This window comes from Buceros rhinoceros, unplaced genomic scaffold (genome assembly GCF_000710305.1).
Source record: "Buceros rhinoceros silvestris isolate BGI_N320 unplaced genomic scaffold, ASM71030v1 scaffold4140, whole genome shotgun sequence".
NCBI lineage: Eukaryota > Metazoa > Chordata > Aves > Bucerotiformes > Bucerotidae > Buceros > Buceros rhinoceros.
Genome location: NW_010391127.1, coordinates 21,086 through 43,272, shown reverse-complemented (window position 1 = coordinate 43,272; position 22,187 = coordinate 21,086). Strand labels below are relative to the sequence as shown.

At 43.9% G+C, this 22,187-nt stretch overlaps 1 protein-coding gene and 1 pseudogene across 1 annotated transcript in view; both read right to left on the bottom strand.

Moving 5' to 3' along the window:
* Positions 1-305: 305 nt before the first annotated feature.
* LOC104496996 lies at positions 306-11,788 on the bottom strand (annotated as a pseudogene).
* Positions 11,789-22,135: 10,347 nt separating this feature from the next.
* The window catches only part of LOC104496986 (uncharacterized protein KIAA1958 homolog), a gene marked incomplete at its 5' end in the record, with an annotated part of 21,132 nt that continues 21,080 nt past the window's right edge, over positions 22,136-22,187 (bottom strand). Inside the window, one exon of the mRNA XM_010140194.1 lies at positions 22,136-22,187. This exon is cut by the window's right edge and continues 15 nt beyond it. Within this exon, the coding sequence (XP_010138496.1) occupies positions 22,136-22,187 (52 nt within the window).

The window sequence follows — 22,187 nt, the reverse complement described above, 5'->3', positions numbered from 1 at the left end:
AGGAAAATCCTAGCAATATACTCGCTGATGCCTCTGATGAGGTAAAAGCTCTCCACTACCTCTTTGCTCGGAAGACCTAGCAGTGGTGAAGAAGACCACTCCCCCCACTGCTTTTCAAAACAAGGCTGTATTCATCCCCAAAATGGCACCACACCATGTGCAGTATTCCTCAGGAAGGATTTAATGTCCTGCTTTTCCACCTTTTGCTCTTGTTTGAAAGCCGCTCACCCTCTTTGCATCACACTAAAGCTACTGGGTGAAGCACTGTCTTGGGAGGCTCTCTGGTATGAGCAGGCAGAGGATAGCTATGGTAGGAGCTGAGAGACAAACTGCCTGGAAGCCTGAGTTAGGGAGATGAAAGTAGAATTCTCATAGTGCTTCACCTTCACTTCCTTTGCCAGCCTGGGGACAACACCCCTGAGAGCGTGGAGACCCATCCTCCGCTCCTGACCTCCTTCTGGTCCGTCACTCAGAAGAGAGACTTGGCCTCATCTGCATTGGGGGCTGGTGTGTGTACCTGCTCTTAAGAAGGAGGCAGTATTGGCAGAGCTTGTTCCTTTTGAGTGCTTGTAGTAGATCTGTCCCTAAGATGCTCTGCTTTCACTGTATTTTCTCATTTCACACTATCTGTTCTGACAAAACACAGCCTGTTCTGGGAGTCTTTGAGCAATTCATTGTCACCAGACATTGCGACCTCCTGTCAGGTGCTGGCTGTTGTGTTTCACCACCGTAGACAGCAGAGCTATGAGGCAGTCATCTTCCAGGCATCCTGTTCTCCACATCTCTTCCTCATCAGAAAGGGAGAAGTAGACAACATCATTGCAAAAGCAGTCACCAGACATCCCAGCCTTGCTCAGTACCTTAAGCTTGTCCTTGAGCTTTCTAGAGGAAGATCTGAAGGTGCTACTGGTGGTGAAGAAACCTGCACCAGCATTCTTGAGGATCTGGTCCAGGCCTCATCAGCTACTACGGAAGGATATGGCTAGAAAGTCAGACCCATCTGTTTGCTTCATGGTGATGAAAAAGTCTTCCAGAAGTTCATTGAACTTCACTGCTGGGATCTGAAACAAGAGGAAGAAGAAAGATGTATCAAGGTACTTAGGGAAGGAAACATGTCACAGGCAGGGAAAACATGTTTAGGGCTTCTCCATGCTCTGTCTGAAGAAACCTGCAGCAGGTTCCACACTTCCCCAGAATTTTGTTTCTGGGCAGCCTTAGAGTCTTGGGAAAATGTTTGTCTCATCAAAAGAGATGCAATGACACCCCAAGGTGCAGACAGGCCAGAGCCATTTTACTGGCTAACACTACTTTTCCACCAGCTGTAGAAATCCAGATGCAGAAGGAGCCAAATTTCTGACTGACTTGTTTGAAGTGAATGAAGGTTTCATTCACACCTCAGTGTGACTGTATGCACATACGTGACTTACTACTTGGGTGTACTACTATGTACTTTTGCAGTAACCTGGTACATATGGACACTTTTCAGGTGAAGGAGGAGGAGGAGGAGGAGGAGGAGGAGGAGGAGAAAGAAAAAGAGGAACTGGAGGAGGAGGAGAAAAAAGAAGCAGCAGCAGCTTCTTTTTGCCACGAGATGTCAGTATTGCCGTCAGGCCGCTAGCCTGGCTGCTTTCCTGCCAACGGCTTAGGTCAACCTAACAGAGAAACTTAATTGTAAAAATGCGAGAGGGGTTTTTTTGTACTTTCGGCCTCAGCCACAGTCCTTATTTTTGGTGTGCACACTGATTTTACTGGGAGTTCATTTTTGGAGAAAAGCCCTCAAATGCTCTGAATTGCATCAGCTAGCTCTGGGAGCAGAAACCACAGAAAGAGTACGTCTTTAGGGTAACGGCAGGAAATCTTGTCACGTGGCAGCATGAGGCCAAAGTGGTGTACAAGTGTTGTGAGCATAGAAATCTTTAGAGCCACCTTGGGTTTCCAAGCTATTGGCTCAACCATGAAGACAACAGGGTGTGAATTAGAAAAGAGTATAGCTTCATTAAGATAAACTTGGAAGGTCCCCAAGACAACAAGGACATAAAAGATGCTGAAATCCCATCTCTTTTCAAATTTCATGATAACTTAATTTGACCTGGAGTGCTGGCTCCCACCACTGAAAAAAACAGTATTTTGCTAGGTTTTCTGACGTTAGTGATGTCCATGTAATCGCTGAGTCCTTTGGTCATGCACCAGTATCTCCGCACACTGAGAGCACAGAGAGTGGTGTTGATGTTGTCGGGGCTCACAACACTGATACACAGGTACTTGAAGCCGTCATAAAAATTAAAGACAAGGAATTTGTTCAGCTTAGCTGAATACACCAGAAAACAAATAAAGAAAGGGGATAAAAATAGTTTGTCCTAGTGACATGCTGCCACCATTTCTGGCCAAGAGCAACTTGGTGTTTTTCACAAAATGTGAGGAATTTCAGCAAGATGAAAGACAGCACTACCATGATGATTTCTCGTGAGTTTGTACATTGAAAACTCAGATGTGGAAGGAAGGACAGGCACCCGCGTGAAGTCACACTAAGGTTGCCACCAAGCTAAAGAGGAACTGCCACACAAATCCAGTAATAGAGCGGGAATAACATAGCATCCTTTATCTTGCTGCAGAAACAGTGAGACATTGGCAAAGGTAAAGATTTTTCCTTTGTTAGTCAACTCAGGAGCAGGGGAAAAACCCATCCTATTCCTACATAGCCCAACTCTGTGCTGCTGGTGTGTCACACCACTGTGGGTGTCTGCACAAGGTGGACAGGCAACGCTTAACCAAGTAGGATTTTTCGCTCATACCCTCTTTCTACTCCCTGTTAGGCACAACAGAATCAGACACTGCTGCTTCAGCAGACCAAAGGCAGGTGCACCTTGATGAATACCATGAGTTAAAAGTGAAGACACACAGTGTGTATGCTCAAAAGGAGAGCCTCAGCCCCACAGGCAGGAACTTAGAGGATTAATGGAGAAACTTTTTATAGATGTTCAAACACTTAATATCCTTTATGAAAGAGTAATACATTTTTATGATACCAGTATAATTTTATTATAACCACTATACTTTAACACTGCTTTTTACAGGGCTGAAGCTAATGGATTTTGCAGCCCAATGCATGTTAGCTGTGAAAGGTTGTTCTGAACATCCATGCACTGAGCTCGTGATTCCCACGGCAATCATCTCAGCACAGCAGGAAAAGGGAAGAGGTGGTATACTGAAGAGGAGGGAGATGTTGGATTTCTCCTTCTAACCTTCAATTCTGCAGCCCCAGCTGACTGCTACTGCAGCCCCAGAGGTGTAACTCTGCATACTAGGAAGAGGTGGTTTTCAAAAGATATTTCTTTGTTGCAGCTTTTGTTGTTAACTTAGCACATAAATGGTAAAAGAACTGCATAAATCCAACTGAAGAATCCATGGCAAGCAAAACAAACAGGAAAGCTGAATAGATGCACCGTGCACAGGCTAACGGTGTTGGCATGTTGTATGATCCTCTGAGCTGTGGACAGAGTTCAGATTACTCTTCTGTAACAGGAGTCCTCAGAACTCTGCCAGCCCAGGGTCTTGTCCTGAAGATTCCAAGAAAGATGGCTGGAAAAAAAGCATGCTGCACAGAGGGCAGGCCTTTAAAATACACACTGCTATGCAAGCCTGTCCAGGGGCAGATGTCTCACAAACTGAAGGGAGCCTCTTTTCCTTCTGTACACTGTGACTAGTCAGCAGACAAATATAGGACTTCTTTCCATCTGAAAGGTAGGCTGCAAGTGTATTTTTTAAACTGAGCTGTGTTTACAACCTTTGCTGATAGCAAATGATCCTCCTCTGTCTGTACTGACAACCACTACCTGTGGTGCCTGGCAGCTACCTCGCTCTCCTGCTAGCCTGGCGATGGTGCTGCAAAATAAGGGTGGTGTTCAATTTCAGGTGGCATGAACGTGGGTGAAGTTCCTCTGGTCAGTGGCTTTGTGAGCGTTGTGTGGCCAATTGTTAGACAGACAATTCTGCTAAAGAAAGGCTGGGATGCTCATTTAAGTGATGAGCTGTTCGGTCACCAGCAATCTTCTTGACAAGCATTTGCCTCAGGCCTTGCTACAACCCTCTTGCAATGAGTGTTAAGGCACTGTTTGCCCCCTACCAAAAAGGAAATTTTAGGTCAGCTCTCCACAAAGCCCTGCACGGTGTTTGTTTGCCTAGCTCATGGACTGGTGACATGTACCCCTACACCACATTTCCCCACAAGTTGCTTGTTATTCTGCTTCTGAAACTGCCATCTCATGAGCTGTCAGCAGCTCACGCTGCTGGCTCACCCACGGACTCCTTCTGAGAGCACCAAGAACTCCTTGGGAAACTGCCTACTAAAATCAAAAGTCAAACCATAAGAGTTTGACTCTTGATTTTAGAGTCTGACTCAAGAGTCAGGCCAAGTCTGACCCAAACTCCTGACTCAAAGAGTCAGGACTTCAAAGAGCCAGGCCAGTTGCCCTGGGAGATATAACAGCACCAGCCCCACTGAAGTTCTCATACTGCAATTAATCCCACAGTGATTAATTAACTTCTGACAGGCCTTGGTTTGAAAATTATGGTGGTCATTTCCTGAATCACAGTATCACTTGAGCAATTTATCAAACCACAACAGAAGACAGAGACTTACATTGCTTTATGGCTTCCTAAGGCAGGGTTTACTATGTCCTAGGAAATTAAGTAAGTCCTGGTTTCTGCAAATTCCAGATTTTCATGATTGCAGCATCTGGTTTGAGCTGAGCTCTCGTACTTGATAGCACTTGTTAGTAGCACTACTTTGGTCCTGAACTGGGTCAGTGAGTCAAGTGCTGCACCAGAACAGGATATACAGATAACCATTCAGGGACATCTCACACCTTACGCACGGTGATGCCCATCAAAGTCTCTATCACTTATTCCTTTTCGTCCTACTAGACACCTCATCCTGGTGAATTCAGAAACTACAAAACTGGCATGAGCTGCTTTAAGGCTTGAAGGTGTAGCCAGATCAGAAAGTGGTGGGTACTGTGAGCAGTGTGCAGCTCTAGTACTTGCAGCAATGGGGTCTTAGCGTAACAAAATGAAAATAAAATAAAATGATGACATTGTGATGGCAGGCATGTATCAGCTACCATCTGTAAGGGTGGTGTATCACCAGAAGGCTGGAACAAGAATTACCCAATTTTCCACCTCTGCAGGAAATAATCATCATTGCTTCTCTCTGTTTATCAGCATAATGGATATTTGCTTTCTCTTGTGCAGGAGAAAACAGTGTGTCCCTTTCATGCTTGGACAGTGTGGAGGAGTCCTGGAAAAGGCAGGGACCTTAGTCCAAAGGCGCATCAGTGGATGGGCTTGGTTAAAGCTAAGTGTAGTCCTATCCTGCCTTCCTCTCTGACTTCAGCAGCAGCATAATCAAACCATAAAGCTCTTTGCCTGACATGCCTGTCAGCAGCTGGATGATGCTCTGAAGATGTTTTAAAAGATGTCTGAACACCTCGTGGATACTTGATAGAGGTGTTGGGACACCTCCAGGAGATACTAACAAAACCTACACCCTTAACGAGCACAGGCAGGAGTTCTTACTGGGACCTTTCAAAGAGAATTTGGAAAAGCATAAAGTGGCTGAGAACATAAGTGCCATACACAGAAAGGCCTTGCAAACTTTCATGGTCTGGGTTGCAATCACATCAACACTTACTGGTTCTGAATTAAGTCCCGCGCATTTTTATGTGCATAACTCACAGGCTGCCTGTGAAAGCAAGCAAGTCCTGACTCTGTACTGCTGTAGATAGGGCAGGACATAAGACATAGAGAGGAGATCTTGTACCTAAATCTCAAGGTCCTGCTCCCTCAGCCCTAATATGCACTTTGCCTCTCTCGTAACCTCTTGGAGGTTACTCAAGGGCTTATTTTCGAACAACATTTCAGGAGGTGCAGGCTAGGTACGTGAACACTTTAACACTCAGCAGCGAGGGTTCTTCTGAAAAAAGTCATCTTTCGGTTCGGTTCACCTGATGCTACACTTGTGTCAGAAACCCTGCAAAATAACACAAAAGAGCCATCTGCACAGGCACAAGCCCTCTTGCCAAACTTCTGCCTCTGAGATGATACATTGTACAGGAAAAAAACCAGTTATATTTATTATTGCTTGCCAAAACATGCACTGCCCTACATCTGTGCAGACAACAGTGTATTATCTGATGGTTTGTGGGTGATCCATGCCAGACCTTTGAAGTTGAAACGCACATGGTAAACGTCTAGACACCTAATGCTCTGCTCCATGCTGAGGCCAGGAGTTGCACTCTGTGTGACAGAAGAGGAGGGTTGCCAGACGAGCTAGTAAGATGCCATCAAAACTGGTGAGGTCTCAGATCTGATTTGTCTTCACGTATCTGCATTCTTCCCCTTAAAGCAAAGGCAACTCCTCACCGAGCGCCTGTTGCTGCTCATGCTGAAAATTAGCAGTCTCTGTCTCAGAGGCACTACATCAGAAAAGCCGGGGGATTGTATTCATCCTCCCTCTGTGCAAGCAAACACACCAGTTCCCCACCTGTCAACCCTAAATAAAGAAGATAATGATCTCTGACATATCTGGATGTTCTTGAATTCCCCAGATTTGACTCATCATTAACTAGCCTTCACTCGTTTTTGTGCTAGCCCGTGCTGCAAAGATGCTGTCACGTATCACAGGCTCCTGGCAGATACTGCTGTTCTCCAGAAAGAGCAGGGATTTTGGATGCTGTTTAGAGGCCACCCGGCTCTCACAAGGTGAGCAGCAAGACTGTTCTGTCATCCTGCTGGCTTGTAGGCACCAGGTGTCTGATACAGCACCATCACAACCTCTCCGATTTCTGGTCTGCTGAGCAGTTTGGTGACCACTTTTTCATCTGTCTAAACAGACCCTGTTCCCGAAAGAGCCTGAAAGACACAGATAACGTGGAAAGATGACCCCCATAGCAGATGGCATTGCAGAGGATACAGCTCAGCTCTCTGGTTTTGTAGGACGGGTAATAGTTGTCTGCTCTACAGTTTCCTCAGGCAACCCTCTACAGATGAGAACATCTGGCCACCCTGAAGCTTCAGGAGTGCTTCTGAGTGTCTGTCACCAAGGTTCAGATTTTGTTTAGATTTTTTTCAGGATTTTATCTTCAAGCTCTTCCACATGCCGTTTCCTCACAGCTTGGAGAGGAGCAGCAATAAACACATCTTGTGTGCTGCTAGTCTTGCACGTGCATTCCCTTCTGGGCACCTGCAAGAATTTGACCTTTGGAAGGAAGTGTCCATATACAAAGAGCAGTGTCTTCTTACACATAGCCATCCTTTTTTTTTTTTTTAATTCTCTCTAATCATTCTCTTTGAGAGCTAATCAATCCTTTAACGTAACTCAGTAATCCATCGGACTACTCTAATAAGAAATCTTGCAGATCTCTCCTGGGATAGCTACCGATTTCCATTTGTCTTTTGCATATACTACAAAACAAATGACTACCAAGTTACAGACCCCACTCTGCCATCTCCAAAGCCCATCTGAAGAGGCAATATGTACCATAATGTCCCCCAGCAACTTCCACATCAGTTGCGGTCATGATATTCTTAAGTGATATCTGGAACACAACATTCAGATATATTCAGCTGCAGGCAGGAGACTTCATCATGTGTGGTATCATCCCCACATGGAAGCTTTCCAGACTGCCCGAGACAAATTCCTCAGTGCTGTGTGCCTAGCTACCAGGAAGGCCTAGACGCTGCAGGATGCACACACTGTGTGCACACTGCTGCTGGTTATCCTTGAGAGGAAGAGGAAGAGGAAGAGGAAGAGGAAGAGGAAGAGGAAGAGGAAGAGGAAGAGGAAGAGGAAGAGGAAGAGGAAGAGGAAGAGGGCACAAGCAGCCATCTCACAGGCTGTGGAAGCACAGCAGTTCTTGGAGGCAATCTGGGTTAAAGGATCGTACGAAAGGGAAAAGAGAAACCAGCTGAGTCAGCAGGACTTTATCAATGCGCTTAGCTGACCCTACATTAACCATGTTAACAATTAACCATTAACCACCACCTGCATACTCACTTTTAGCCCGAAGGAAAGCAGATTAACTTCAACCTCTGACAAGACAGCTTAATCCAAGATAGAGCGTTTAGTCCAACAGGTTTACTGTGTGTTTGCAACAGACAGCAAAAGCACCTGGTAGCTCCTGCCCATACCTCACTTCTCTGCCTCTTCAGCTGAAGGTCTCTGTCTTTTCTTTCCACTTGTCACTGGGACCATAACAGGACGCAATGCCTATTATGTGCTGTTGTGCTGAGCGACAACACACAGTATCACCACTAGCACCAAGAAGGGGATTTATTTAGCAGAAATTTCCAGGTGATTAAAATGCAGTACCAGAATACCAGGTGAAATACGTTCCTCTATCCCTCACCAATGGTGTCACTTAACTGAGGTCTCTGGCTTTTTCCTTTTTCTCATGTTCCTTTGTTAGCTTTAGTTTTCTGGTCCTTTAGTTTTAAAACCTCTCAAACAGAGAAAATTCAGAGCTGACACACAACTGTCTTTGGATACACATTTAATTTTATTCTAGATGAACATTAAAACAACTAAATGATGTAGAGACCAAACCTTATTGTTGAAATTCTAAGTGCAAAATAAACTATTTTAAGCCAAACTGTGCCTTGGAATTAATGTAACCAGATGAAGTTCAGGACAGTTGCTTTAATCCAAAAAGGCTCCCAGGATGCGGGCTTTCAGTCCTACTAAAGTCAGATTGTATGAGCACAAGGATCAAGTCAAGCTTGATTGTAAGTACATTCCTGAGCAGGGAAGGACTTAAGCAATGGTTTAAATGTTTTCCTGAAACACAAACCCAGACATTAAAGAGGGTACAACAGCTCGGTGAGCCTACGTGCACTCTGCTAATCGACATGCATCACAGGCCCGTGGGAACTTCCCAGCTACGCTGACACTCATATGTGAAAAGTGTGATGATAGAGAGCTGTGCTTTTTTCATACTACATGCTCTGAAATGCCAAGTAAATTGTTTTCACATGACTAAAGAAAGCAGTCAGCTTTGCAGAAAACAGTTTATTAAATACATGAGACTTGGTTGCTACACCTACTTACAGACAAAATACTGTGAATAAAGCATGCACTTATCACAGACATCGATGACTATTCTGATTATTTTTTAGATGATCTTTAATTCTGTAAGTTTAAGGCTGTACCAAGACAAATTTTAGAAAACAAAAACAAAAGGTCACACTACAAGAGTAGCAAACATTGTTCAGACAGTGAAATATATCTCTAATGCAGCAGAACCAGACTTCTTAAAGATTACAATACTGGAGTAAAAATGGAGTTCAATAAACATCAGAATATCTCTGGAATTTGCAGATCAGAAAAAGTGAATGTCACACTCCAATTAGCAAACGACTGAATCCATTCTTTTCAAAAGCCTAATTATCTGACAACGGAGCAAGGGATGAAACTCAGGCGCCATTTAAAAAAAAAAAGACCTCTTGATTTTACTTTCTTCTTATTGAGGGCACTTTTATACTCAAACACTAAAAGAACCTTTTTCAAGGAGACATCTGACTGAAGTGTGGCAGACAGCAGTACAATATACGTTTGTTTTCTCCATCTCAATTAAAGAAGAGTGGAGTGTCTTGCAGTAGGAAAAAAAAACAACCCCACAATAGAAAAACAGGTCTCAACTGGCACAAGTGACATACAGCTTTGTTGACCATATTGTTCTTCACCCCTGTGAAGGGCCTTACCCTGTATGAGGTTTGCTTCTTGAAAAAACGCTCCAAAAACAGCGATATGACATCCACATGGATCAAAACTTATCCAGCTGACGACTAAAAAGATTACCAGGCCTGGAAACCCAGTTGAGGATCCAGGGCTCAAAGCAAGTTATGAAATATTCCCTCATTTAAAGCAGTGAAGCCTTTTTGCTCGTTTGTCTCAGGTTGCTGTGCAAGTCCAGAAAGAGGTAATTCTAGGACAGTGGGGTTGAACAGGTAGTTCTGAGACTGGACTGCAGGTGACAGCTGTGATCATGTTTTCGGAACAGGATGCAGTAATCTCTCCCTTCCCCTCAGATACTCTAGATTTGCAGAGCTTAATGCATTAAAATGCATCAAAGTATTACTTCTCCCTAATGAACTATCGTACATATATAATCTCCCAAATGCAGGGGCAAGTGATCTGTGTACGAAGGTGCCCTGTGTACAGAAAACTGCATTTTGAATGGAAGATATGTGGCACTGCTCATGCTAAGATCTCTGCCTTAAATAGCTGATTACAGCTGGGGTTTGCAAAGAGGTCTAAAAAAAGCCTAGTCCCCAAATTCCATTGGGGTTTGGATGGATAATTCTCTCCTGGCTCCTTTCAGCAGCACAGCCTAAACTACTGTGTTTTGTTCTGGTTTTTTTCCGGGAAGGGAAGGGAAGGGAAGGGAAGGGAAGGGAAGGGAAGGGAAGGGAAGGGAGCTTTTCCTGCAACATAATGTATGTCAGACAAAATGCCATTACATGGTCAATTACAGGACTGACAACACTGAAGGCATCACAGTGTTTGGAAGATGGTATCCAAACCAGCACACCACTAGTATCAGCCAGTTGGCACCCTGACACCAGTGAACCATGGTGGAAAGCAAACAAATGCCACTAGAGACTGACACACCACAGGCAGCAGGCTAAATCCTAATGCCAGGTCTGCATCTGCACCTGCAGACCTTAACTGCATTTCCAGCATGCAGAGTGTTAAATAAAAGGTCTTGACTGCTTTCCTGATTCAAATCTATGCTGACGATAATGCAGATGTGCCCAGCTTCACAACAGAAGAGAAGCAGACTAGGAAAGAACAGCTGCTGTGCTGCAGACATCGCAGGTTTTGCAGGGTGGGCCATCACACGGCAGAAGTGAGGGGGACCAACTGGTAAAACAAGTGCAATCGATGGGACCATGGAGACCGAGATCTAGCTATAAATAGAAGAAATGCAGGAAATAAGACTGTGTATCACTGCCCTGCATGTTTAACATTAGGGCCACACAGGCATGAGCTCTGTGGAGACAAAACCCCTCACGCATACTAGTGGTTGCACATGTTCACATCTCAATGGCTACTAGACAAGCAAAAAAACAGTGGAGAAAGACATTGTAGCTGGTCTCAGCTGGCTTCTGATCTGGCAGACGCCTGAAGAAGCTACCAATTTTTAAAGGACAATAAAAAGTCCTGAAGAGAGCCCTATTATCCCTGAAGGATGTGAACTGAGGAGCTACAAAAGGCTTCTAAGCAACCTAAACACTTGTGGAAGGTTTAGATCTTCATCAGTTTGTGGGGGATGGGCTTGTGACCTACTACATGGGTAGGTCATTGGCCCTACTACAGTGCCAATTTTCAGTGTGTTCGGGGTTGCATCCTTTAATATTGCTTTTTGTAAATGTCCTGGATATCACAAAAAGGAGCAGCTACATTGAAAGTTTTGGTCTAACCTTTTTTTTTTGGAAGTACTTTTCATCATAAGGGCCGTAAATTGTGCTGGGGAACAGAGACAGCTTTAGACCAGTACCTGTAAAGAGGGATTCACTGCACTTTCATTTTCCCAGTTGCAGTTTTTCTGGCAACTTGATATTCTGATTTGAAAAGTGTTTTCCAGACATGTAATAGGCTCTTATCTCTCAGTAGAGATTGTTAGTCTTTTCTTCTTTCCATACAAAACACTATTTTAAAGACCACCAGCTTACCAACTACAGACAGCTGGCTACGCCTGGTGGTTGGCACATGCGCTAGACACATGAACATCTCGATTCCCACCTGCCTGTTTCTCATGTATGATGGCAGCAAGGTTGATTTCAGCCTGTTAAAAACAAAATGAATGTGTATCCGTCTGCGCATTTGCTACACTGCCAGATTCTAAGCAGAAGATGGAAAAGCAACTGAAAATTCAATGTCAGATTTATGATAAACAGATCTTGTCCGCCATGAAGCATGAGACCCAAAAATCTTGGGCTTTAAATTAATCCAAGTCTCATTTGGCAGCAACATGTGGCTTCAGTGGAAGCGGAACAGGGCCTGGAATCCGCCACTTGGCCAGGCTGACACTTGTTTACAAGAGCAGGCTCACAACTGTTGTGAGAGCTAACAGCTTTTTACAGTAATCAGAGGACTGCTTTTGTTAAATGGCACTTCAGCGCGCTCGGTGAACAGGCTCGGCTGATCACCGGATCCCTCACCAGTAGGAACACGTGGGTATTACACATTCCCTCATCCCGCTCACACTCACAGTTGGCCGACTGCTGCTGCAGGAGGTGCAGCTGGGAAAGATGGCTTCTTTTCAGCCCTATTAAAAGGGTGGTTATTTTCCAAATAAAAATTAAGGAGAAGACACTTTAAAGAAAGATGGAGAGTTCAAGACTTTTTTCTTTTTTTTTCTTTTTTTTTTTTTAACGATTCAAGCTAGTAAGCGATCATCTGTGCAGAACAAGGTATTACAAGCTTGGCACCTCCTGTCTACTACAACATACTGATTCCTTCTATAGAAGGCACTAAATACTGGCTTAAAACAGGAACTGAACAGCAGAATGCAGAGTTTTACTATGACATAGAAAAAAAAAAACCTGCTTACTGGCACAGCTTCGTAGTATGGTTTTCAGTTACCTACAGTGGTGATGATTATAGCAGCAACGGTTAGCATTTTTACAAGTACCACATAAACGTACAAATGTCAGCACATCTAGAAAACATGCAAAATTTCAACAGCAACATCACTGAATCACACAATGCATAGAATGAGTATTATTATTAACATTATTATTATCAATTTGGCAAGACAGTGAATCTTTTTCTTATAAAACAAAACAAAAGAATTAACAAAATCTACTTTTTTACAAACTGTTCTTAAAAAACTTGAGTGGAAGAGAGCGTGGAAGAGAGCCTTAGAGAGAGCTTTAACTCTGAGAATGAATTGGTCACTTAGGAGAATTCACAGTTAGGTGGAAATTCGGTTACATTTAAGCAAAATAAGTTTTCAAACTGCTGTTTTGGAAGAAACAATGCTAATCTTGTCAGTTTACAAAATGGGAGAAAACACTTCGACATTAGAAGATTGGAAAGATTAAACATTGCATGCAGAAAAAGATAAAAGCCTTACTGTAGCTGTTTCTCCCTAGCACTGCTCATCATGAGACCAAGGGTTGTCAGAGCAAAAATGCTTTTCAAAGGCAGAATTAAAGCCAGAAGATAATTAAAACAAATGCAAAAGACTTTTCCAATTCCAGTGTAAAGTGAAGTAGGATATTAAAGGATAAGGATTATGCTTGCCTCCTTCAAAAACTTCCACCGTGTTTTACAGGCTTTCCTACTGCCTTTCCGCTACCTTCATCACACTTTGGTATTCTGCCACTTCTTCCTATCTTGAATATTTGATCTACCCTGACAGGTCTCAAGATGACACTGAGATAGACGGATCACGTGGACAGAAATACCACTGACAACACAATCATGGCCACGCAATGTCCTTTCCTGCATACTTCAGGCCCATTAGTTCCAGTGGGGCTAGGCATGTGCTTACAGTGAAGTGCAGTTAACAGCCCAGGCTGGGTGGATGTAGGTGGCACGCGCATGCACTTCTCCCAGTGCTCTGCAGAACTGGCACCAATTCCTCTCCAGCAGCAGCACTACCCAGCTTGCCAGCACTGCCATAAACGTGACCAAGGTCAGGTTCTCACCATTGCTTCTCCTGACAGCTTTCAAAGTCCATTAAGATGTTCCATGTCACATTTTGTCTGCACATCCCTGAATGCTCTGAATATTTCTGCACCTGATTTCTCATCTGTGCACCCAGTCTTATGCAGAGGAGACCAGTCTTGCAGCCACTCAGAGAGAAAGTTCCCGCAGAAGGCAAAGCTTGCAGAATCTGAACCCAAAGCACCACAGAGAAACAAAGGCCTCCACAAAGTGATTTACACTGCAGTCACTGCTCAGTGCACTTTGGGTCTCGAGTCACTAGGAGATTTGTCTTCCTACACAAAAATTACAAAAATCAGTTTGAAGCCAGTTACTATTGCCTTGCTTTCTGTATCTATACTTTGCAGCCACTGTGAAGATCCAGCGGCTGAAGTCTTGTATCCTGCATTGGCTTCTTTTCAGGCTTGAAATTTGACATATTAAGAGTATGAAATGCGTGACAGTAGAAGAGGAATTCTGGTAGGAGCAATGTGGGGCAGACAAGGGACTACTTAAGGCTACATGTAATTTCGGCCAGCTGAAAACATGCTATAATGGTAAGGAGGACAGTCCTGGCAAGACTACAGCCTTCAGAAGGCAGATCAAATTCTAGGCATGAGGAATGCTAGAAAGTCATCTTTGTTCACAAAAATAACAGCTGAAGTGGCAGAAATAATATCTGTAAAATTAATTTTAAGACTTACTGTTATAGTGTAAGAATAATACAATATTTCTGTCCAAAACAATTTGCATTTTCTTGTTTCATTTTCCCTTGCTTGCCTGTTTCATTATTTTCTTGACACTTACGGACTGCATAAACCATTAGTATAAAAAAAATGCAAAGGCGGATTCCCAAAGCATTATGAAGGAGCTAAACACCTCATTCCCACTGAAACTCTATCCCACTGAATTTAAATGACAGCACCTAGCTCACCAGTCTTTTAAACACTGTGAACAAAACCTTGTTTAATTACAAAAGATCATACTGAAATCTGATTTTTTCAGATACTAGTGACTGCAGTGTAATGAACGCTGAGCACAAGAATAAAAGATTAGGCATTAGGCAAAAGCATCCTAATCTCTCTGAAACATTTCCAATGCACAGACAACTCATTTAATGGCATTTGTATAGTAAAACAAACAGAATTTTGTCTGCATTACCAACTAATGTTAACCAGTGAGTGAGAAAACAGGAAATAAATTCCTTGCTTGAGACAGGGTCTCTAGAGACTACGTTAAAAACCATCAGTTCATATAAAAAGCAAATTTTGTGCCAAACCAATTTCTTCCCCCATCAGATTAGTACTTAAAGCTTTAGACATCACCACTGCTTTGAACATGTTCCAGTGAATGGTTAGCATCAAACTTCTCACAAACTCACAGGTGTCTCTAAGCTGTGGGGTTTTTAGCTTTCCAGCATTTCACCACTGTAAATGCCTCTCTGCTGCTTTCAGAAAGGGTTGAGGTGCTGGACAACTTCAGCAGAGCTTTTGCAGGGCCTCAGTCAGAGACAGCGCAGTGGGGAGAAATGGGCTGGTGCCTGGTTTGCATAAGTGGAGCTGGAAGCACTGCAACCACACAACTCAGTGGGGGTTCAGAGAAACCTTGTTTGTCCTCAGAAGGGCCACTCCATCGCCGGCGTTATGCTGCTGTGAAAGAGGTGGAGTAGTCCTGTCTCCGGTGGCCCTCTGCTTTCCGAAATGCTTGAGGAGACATGGTGCAGCCTCACATGTCTGTCACATGCTGTCCATGGGGAAAGCACCATCATTTTTGTGCTTAGAGCATTCCCCTTTCTTGGCTTGCAGACACCTGGCTGACGGGTGTCCTCAACAAGCTACCCTTGGGGTCTTGGCTTTTGGAGAGAGGTGCAGTGACGCACACGGTGGCTACGGACAAAGCCAAAAGATGTGCCAGGAGATACCAGCTGATATAGTACTGTCCCCAACCACGAAGGCATGGGGCACAGCTCAGCACACAGGGACGATCACCAGAAAGCATAGTTCCAAGTGTTTTGGCCAGGAATACAGCCATATTTTATGCTGGACTGCCTTCTCCACACTCCTCAGCATTGAAAATGCAGATCTAGCACTCACATGAAAGCACAGAAAGAAAATACACCCTCTTTCTTCAGAACAAAGACAGCAAAGCAGCCATGTCTTCACACTGACGTTTAGCAAAGAACTCTTGTTCAGAAGTGCAGACCTACTTCCCGCCACCTTTCATAGTGAGCAGCTGAATCCTTCTCTGCCCTAACCCAGAGGCATGAACTGGGTCATTCTGGCAAATCAAATGATGCTTTTGTGTCCTATAAGCTCTCCTCTTTCTCAGACTTTCACAATGCCTCCGGGAGTTCAGGGCATCAGGAGGGTCACAAAGCCCTGTTGCCCACACCACAAGATGAACTGATTTCCATGATGGAGTGTGCCCAAAAGTTAGGTGCTGTTGAGGACCAGTCATCTTGGTCTATATTCAGGATGTCAGTGGAAGGACAAACAGTGCACAGATACGGCCCTGGTCCTCTACACAGAAGTGAATTTCTCCTCACTTCATTACTTGAAAGCTCTCTCACAAAAAGCAGAAGAGAGAGGGAGAGTGATTCCAGCACGAGAGATGCGAGCCTCCAGAGTGCTCGTGTGCAGTATCCCACAAACCCCGCGTACCTGACACGGGGAGGTCCGCCCTGAGCGCATTATCCCCAAAGCACAAGGTCACTTGATAGGCAGGGAGAGAGCTCTCAGTCAAGAGCCACCCTGCACAAAGCGGTCCCCTTGCCCCATAGTGCAGACGCCAGGAGAGGGGAATATTAGAGGACCACGGACGGTGAGAGGAGTAGGCATGTCGGGGATGGGGAAGACCAGTCAGTCAATCACAGTCACTTGCAGCTTATTGTCAGAAGGAATGATCAGCCCATGCACAACATGTGCCAGTCAGGTCAGTCAATGCACTTACGGGATGTACTCAGACACAGTGACAAGAAAGGGTAAATATAAGCTGGACAGGGAGGAAACCTAGTGCAACAGGAATCTCCGTTTCCTTTAAGGCTGTTCCAATCCTTAGGGCAGCCCAGGCTCTAGAGCAACACAAAATCTGCTCTTCCTGATCCCCATCTTCCCACCCCACATTGCTTGCACGAACAGCAGAACAAGATCCGGTCACAAACATCTGAGACAAGCATGCAGAGCAGTACAATGCATTGCCTGCATCTCATTCTTTACACAGCTTTCTAAGAGAGCAACTACACTGTAGACTGAATACCAGTGCACAGCACTTTCTAGAAACACAGAACAGCTTGAAAGTGTTGATATTCTTCATGAAGTACATGCAACAGGGACACTGATTCCAATGTTAGATTGTCCTATATGCTGATAGCCTGGATGTTGCTTTCACAGAATTAATTGCACAATGCAAATGAAAAAAAGTATGTGCTGTTACTTTGAATGCTTATTGTAATTATGTCTGCAATGTAGTTCAAACCAGTATTTAATTCTCCTAGACTTAAAACACATTTTGTTGCATAAATACATATTTGAAAATTAAACAGGCAGTTTGCAACACCCTGGAATCAAAGACTTCCATTCGAACTACCTACATGTACGTTGTGCAAACCCACAATATCATAAATACATGCATGAGTGACTAACAGAGCATAAGCCACCCAAGTGACCACAGCTCCGCACAGCTAAATGTGCAATCACATGAACAGATCCAAGTGCATGCATTGTGCACAGCTGCATCCAGATCAGTCCAGTGACTTCCACGTATAATCCCCATGTCTGACTCTTGGTTTGGTGTTGTGAGAAGGCCACGTGGGAAAGCCTGTGCTAACACTGGTGCAGATTTCTTTGCACTGTGTGCAGGTCTGTACTTTGGCACTCTGCCTCTTCCCTAAGTTCAAGGCCAAATTCTGCTCTTGGTAGCACTGAGCAGATCTCCCAAAAGCTGACAGATGGTTCTGAAGGTAACCAATATGTCTGCTAATGATTGAAAGGGTGTCAGTCTGCATTACCTTTTTGATGGGTTTCCAAGGTTGCAGTAGCTGAGCCAGACTAATGACTGTGACACTGGCAGAGGAACACCTTCCTCTGCCTCTTCCACTGTCTCTTCATCTCAATTTGTGAGAAGATTCAGCTCAGTAATCTGGCAAAATTCATCTGACTTCCTCTTTTTTCTGCGGGATTTTATGCTCAGCTCATGAGTTGAAATGACTCACTGAAAATGTGTAACACCAGATCAAAGAAAGGTGAGTGGCAGGGAAAAAGGAATGGAAAAAGACAGGAGAAAAGCAAGCCCCATTTTGGAGCTAGTTACCCCCCTCTTTTGGAAATCAGAGCTTTACTGTGGGGCAAAAGCTCAATTTTAACATGGGAGAACAATGCAGTCAGGAGCACAGCCAGCTGCCCACAGTGCCTCTACTATAAGCAATCCCACCCAACCACCAGCTGACAGGCTGTGCTGGACAGGAGCAGTATGGTGTTTTACCACCTGCCCTTTTGATTTTAAGGTAAAAGGTACTCAGTATCAAGAGCCATGGTAGGAAATACCAGTCGTTTGCTCTGGCAGAGAGCAAGGCTTGGTAAGAGTTGGCAGCACTAGTCCCTGGCCACAGTGCCGTGTGTCAGCAGCAGGGAAGCTGCACACCACCTGAGTGAGCTTGCAGCTTGCTGGTGGCTGGGTTGATACGCTCAGTTGGAGCACGAGGAGACAAATACAAGCAACTGAGTTGACACCTGTCGCCTGTGCCATAGTGACTGGGACATCTCATCTCCTGCCAGCGTGGTACAAAACCATGGGACCGGTTTAAGTCAGAAGTCTCCCTCCCAGTGGCTTAACAACCCTTCCAGGGCCTTAATACAAATGATAATTGGTTAAGCTGTGGTCACTCAGTTTCTTGCAACTGTCCACAAATGAACACTGGGTAGTATGTTATGCTAAATGCCCTTCAAAGCTAATAAATTTATTTTTGGATTATGATACTACTTGGGTATTGTATTCTGGCCGTATGTGTTTAAATTCTTCAACACGTAGTCTATTTGGGGCTGCCCCGTCAGAATTTGCCAGGCAATCCGCCATCAGCACCAGCTTGAAGCTGGAGTTAGAAGAGATGTTGCAAAATCACCCCTACAGAACTGTGACTATCACAGTAAGCTCACATACTCCACAGCTTATCCCCCAACCAGACAAGCAAAAGTTGCTGAGGTGCCCTGCTAGGCCAGTGGTATCAGAGATGTTGCCCCACCCAACATATGGTCTGATCATTAGCACAAGCCATCCCGATACTGTGATAAACACCAACTCGCAGTACGAGGAGTCAAGAAGTCATGGGAAATGCTTTTTATGACCTCCCAGCTAAAAACCCAAGACAGCTAGTCTTCTTTCTTCTGTGTCACTCTGGAGCTGAGGTCTGTGTTGGGGCTGATGTGAAACAGCACTTCAAAAACCTGCTTGTAGCGTGGCACGTGCGCAGCCAGTGATCTGCCTCTTCTGAGACCAGAATAATTGTGGAATTTCCACACTCAGTAGATCACACAAAATAGCCTACTCTGAAGCAACACTCCTAGGGCATGCCTGCAGAAGATGTGAATCATTGCCAAGCTCCGAGTCTGATAACAGTGTGAGAAGAAATTTTCTTATAAGCCTAGTGAGGTTTGTGGAGAGACAGGAGACAGCCACACCTTGGGGTGGCTTCTTTTCCTCTTCCCAGCAAAAACGGCTGGTTGGGCAGGGAAGGAGAGCTGGAAAGTGGAGATCTGTTGACCGACAAAGGCCAGCTAATACCCAGCCTTGTGTTGCAGTACAGGAAGGGCCAGCTGGGGAAGCAGGTCAGATCCTGCAACAGCTAAAACTGGCAAGTACTGAGATGAGTGCCAACAGGGGAGAAACAGAGACCAAAGACTTTCCCAGAGGTTGGCTCCATGGCTGAGCTCTCACAAGGGACCCTTAGGGCGATCCTTGGCATGGGACCACTCCAGCATATCCTATGAGCATCTGTGTGAGCCCTCAGTGGGAAACAGCAAAGAAATCCCACAGAGAGAAGCACTGGCCTTGCACAACTATGTTAACTGGATCCCATTAAAAGCACTGCCATGAAAAGTCAAGCCTGTGCAAACAACAATCGGATCACTGGCTTCCTCTGGAAGCTGGGCGGCTGTCATGCTGGCTTCACCTGAAGTCTTTTTGTGCTTCCTCCTCCTTCATCTACAAGTCAGATTCGCCATGGCACTGCAAGTCATTGACACAGCTTGCACACACTTCAGTAGCGTCATGATTTGGTCTCGAACTCCAAAACCAAGTCACAAAAGCATAGCTTTGCAGTATGAATGACAGCCTGTGCTCACCAATCCACTGCCTACCCTATAGCCCTGAGAGACAGCAGCTGGCAACTCAGACGCTGTTAGATTTGGTGGTTACACTGCTGTGGCACACAGACTCTGGGACAGCCAGCACACCGAAAACCCAAACTTTGTACCAGCCTTGCTGTGTGTGTAGCACAGAGAACAGAGCCAGGCTGTGTCACCTACAGGAGGCTTCGTAGGAGGACAGATGTTTATTATAATGGAAATCTCTGCTCTTAGACTTTCCAGTGGCACATCTGCTACCCATCTCAAAACAGACCTTCAATAAGGCTTAAGTGAGGTGCAGGCATTCTGCCACCTTCCTTGCACACAGGAACATTTCATCCTAGCAACACAGAAAACAGGTTTTAAATGGGGCCAGGTGGGTTAACTTTACTCCTGTTTGCTACCTTTGTTTCACCCTTTCTTTGGAATTAGTGATGATTAAAGTCACTGCACAGCTGCAAAAGTAAAGAATATGAAGGATATGCAGGAATGTGAAGGAATAAAGACAAACAAGCATAGAGAAACACAGCGATTAAAAAACCTAAAACAAAAAAATCCTCATAACAGTTTGATCCAACACCCACGGGAAGTGGGCTGAGACTGACTCTTTCATTCACTTCAGTGGGCATTATATCACTCCAGCGGACTTGTCTAAAGCCTCATCACGGCCCTAGGCTATCCTAGTGGAACACAAACTAAGCTGAATTACTTGAGAAGTATCATGCATAAATTCAAACGTCAAGAATTACAGTTGCACACTGAAATACTGAGTGTTAGTGTTTTCCCTGTACTTAGAAAAGAAGAACAAACACGTTGCAGAGTCAAATGTTAGGACAGTAGCACTCATTATTTCTAGGCTTTAAGGACCAAAATCTGCCTTCAAATTCACACACACACATTTTCCATTGTCTGCAATGGAAAGAGATGATGTGTGGCTGACTTACACTTGTTTTCCAGCACTTAAAACTATCCAGCTTTTAAATTTTCTATAGTAAATATGAAATTATCATTACACTCTCTACACTATTTTTTTGTGACTCTCAAATGATAGCTTAAGACATATTTGATACATTTTTTTTCTGTACAGGTTGGGGTAACATTGTGGATTTTTCTGCACAGTTGCATTCCCCAGAATACTGAAAGAGTGGCTCTAAGCCAGTAGAATTTACATTAAGTATACGTAGTGACAAAATATTAACAACCCGTGCTTAAACAGTTAAAATTATGTATATGACAGTGGTTTTGCTATTATACTTTTGCATATTGTTGAAAATCAAACTTTCCAGTCTGAAGACCAGAAACATTCTGACCACAGAAAACAATCAACAAAAATAAAAAAAAAGAAGTTAAAAATAGCCTTTAGCTGACTTTGGGAATTTTTCCCATCAGCATAAATGAGCTTCAGGAAACAAAACAGAAAACAGACAAAAAATCTTGTAAATGGTTTCATGAACTTACATTGATGTATCTCTTATTTCTTGGTCTTGTTGATCAAGAATAAGCCAGCAGGAAAGAAGCAGCAGCCAGTGATAAGTTTGTCTCCTCCACTCTGGGAGGTCATGTTAAAATAAGAAGTTGAAAAAATGCTTTAGTTTTGTTAATAAAAAATAAGCCAGCAGGAAAGAAGCACCAGCCAGTGATAAGTTTGTCTCCTCCACTCTGGGAGGTCATGTTAAAATAAGAAGTTGAAAAAATGCTTTAAAATAGAATTGCTACGTAAGCCCCTCTGGGGATTTACACTCACTTCTGTGTGCATGTTAAAAATTGTATTTCTAGTCTATCTTGTGTTGCCTGAGAACCATTTTTGTCCTTTTAAAATCTGCATTTATAATATAACCCATAAGTACCTTTCATTTTTGTATTAACACTATAAATACTATGTTAGTAATACTAAACTATTTCTATTGACTTATTTGTAAAAAGAAAAAATATATTATATATTCATATATTTTCATAAAGTGAATTAACACTGGATAGAGGACTATGGGGGAATAGTGTATAATCACAGTTGATGTGTATTGTCGAGCACAAATTCAATGCTTTAAACAAAAGGAAAAGAAAAAAGTGTTCAGGCGATATCCCTCTTTCAAGCTGTGTCAGAGGAAGAGTCATAGGATGCTGACACTATGAAGTTGCCA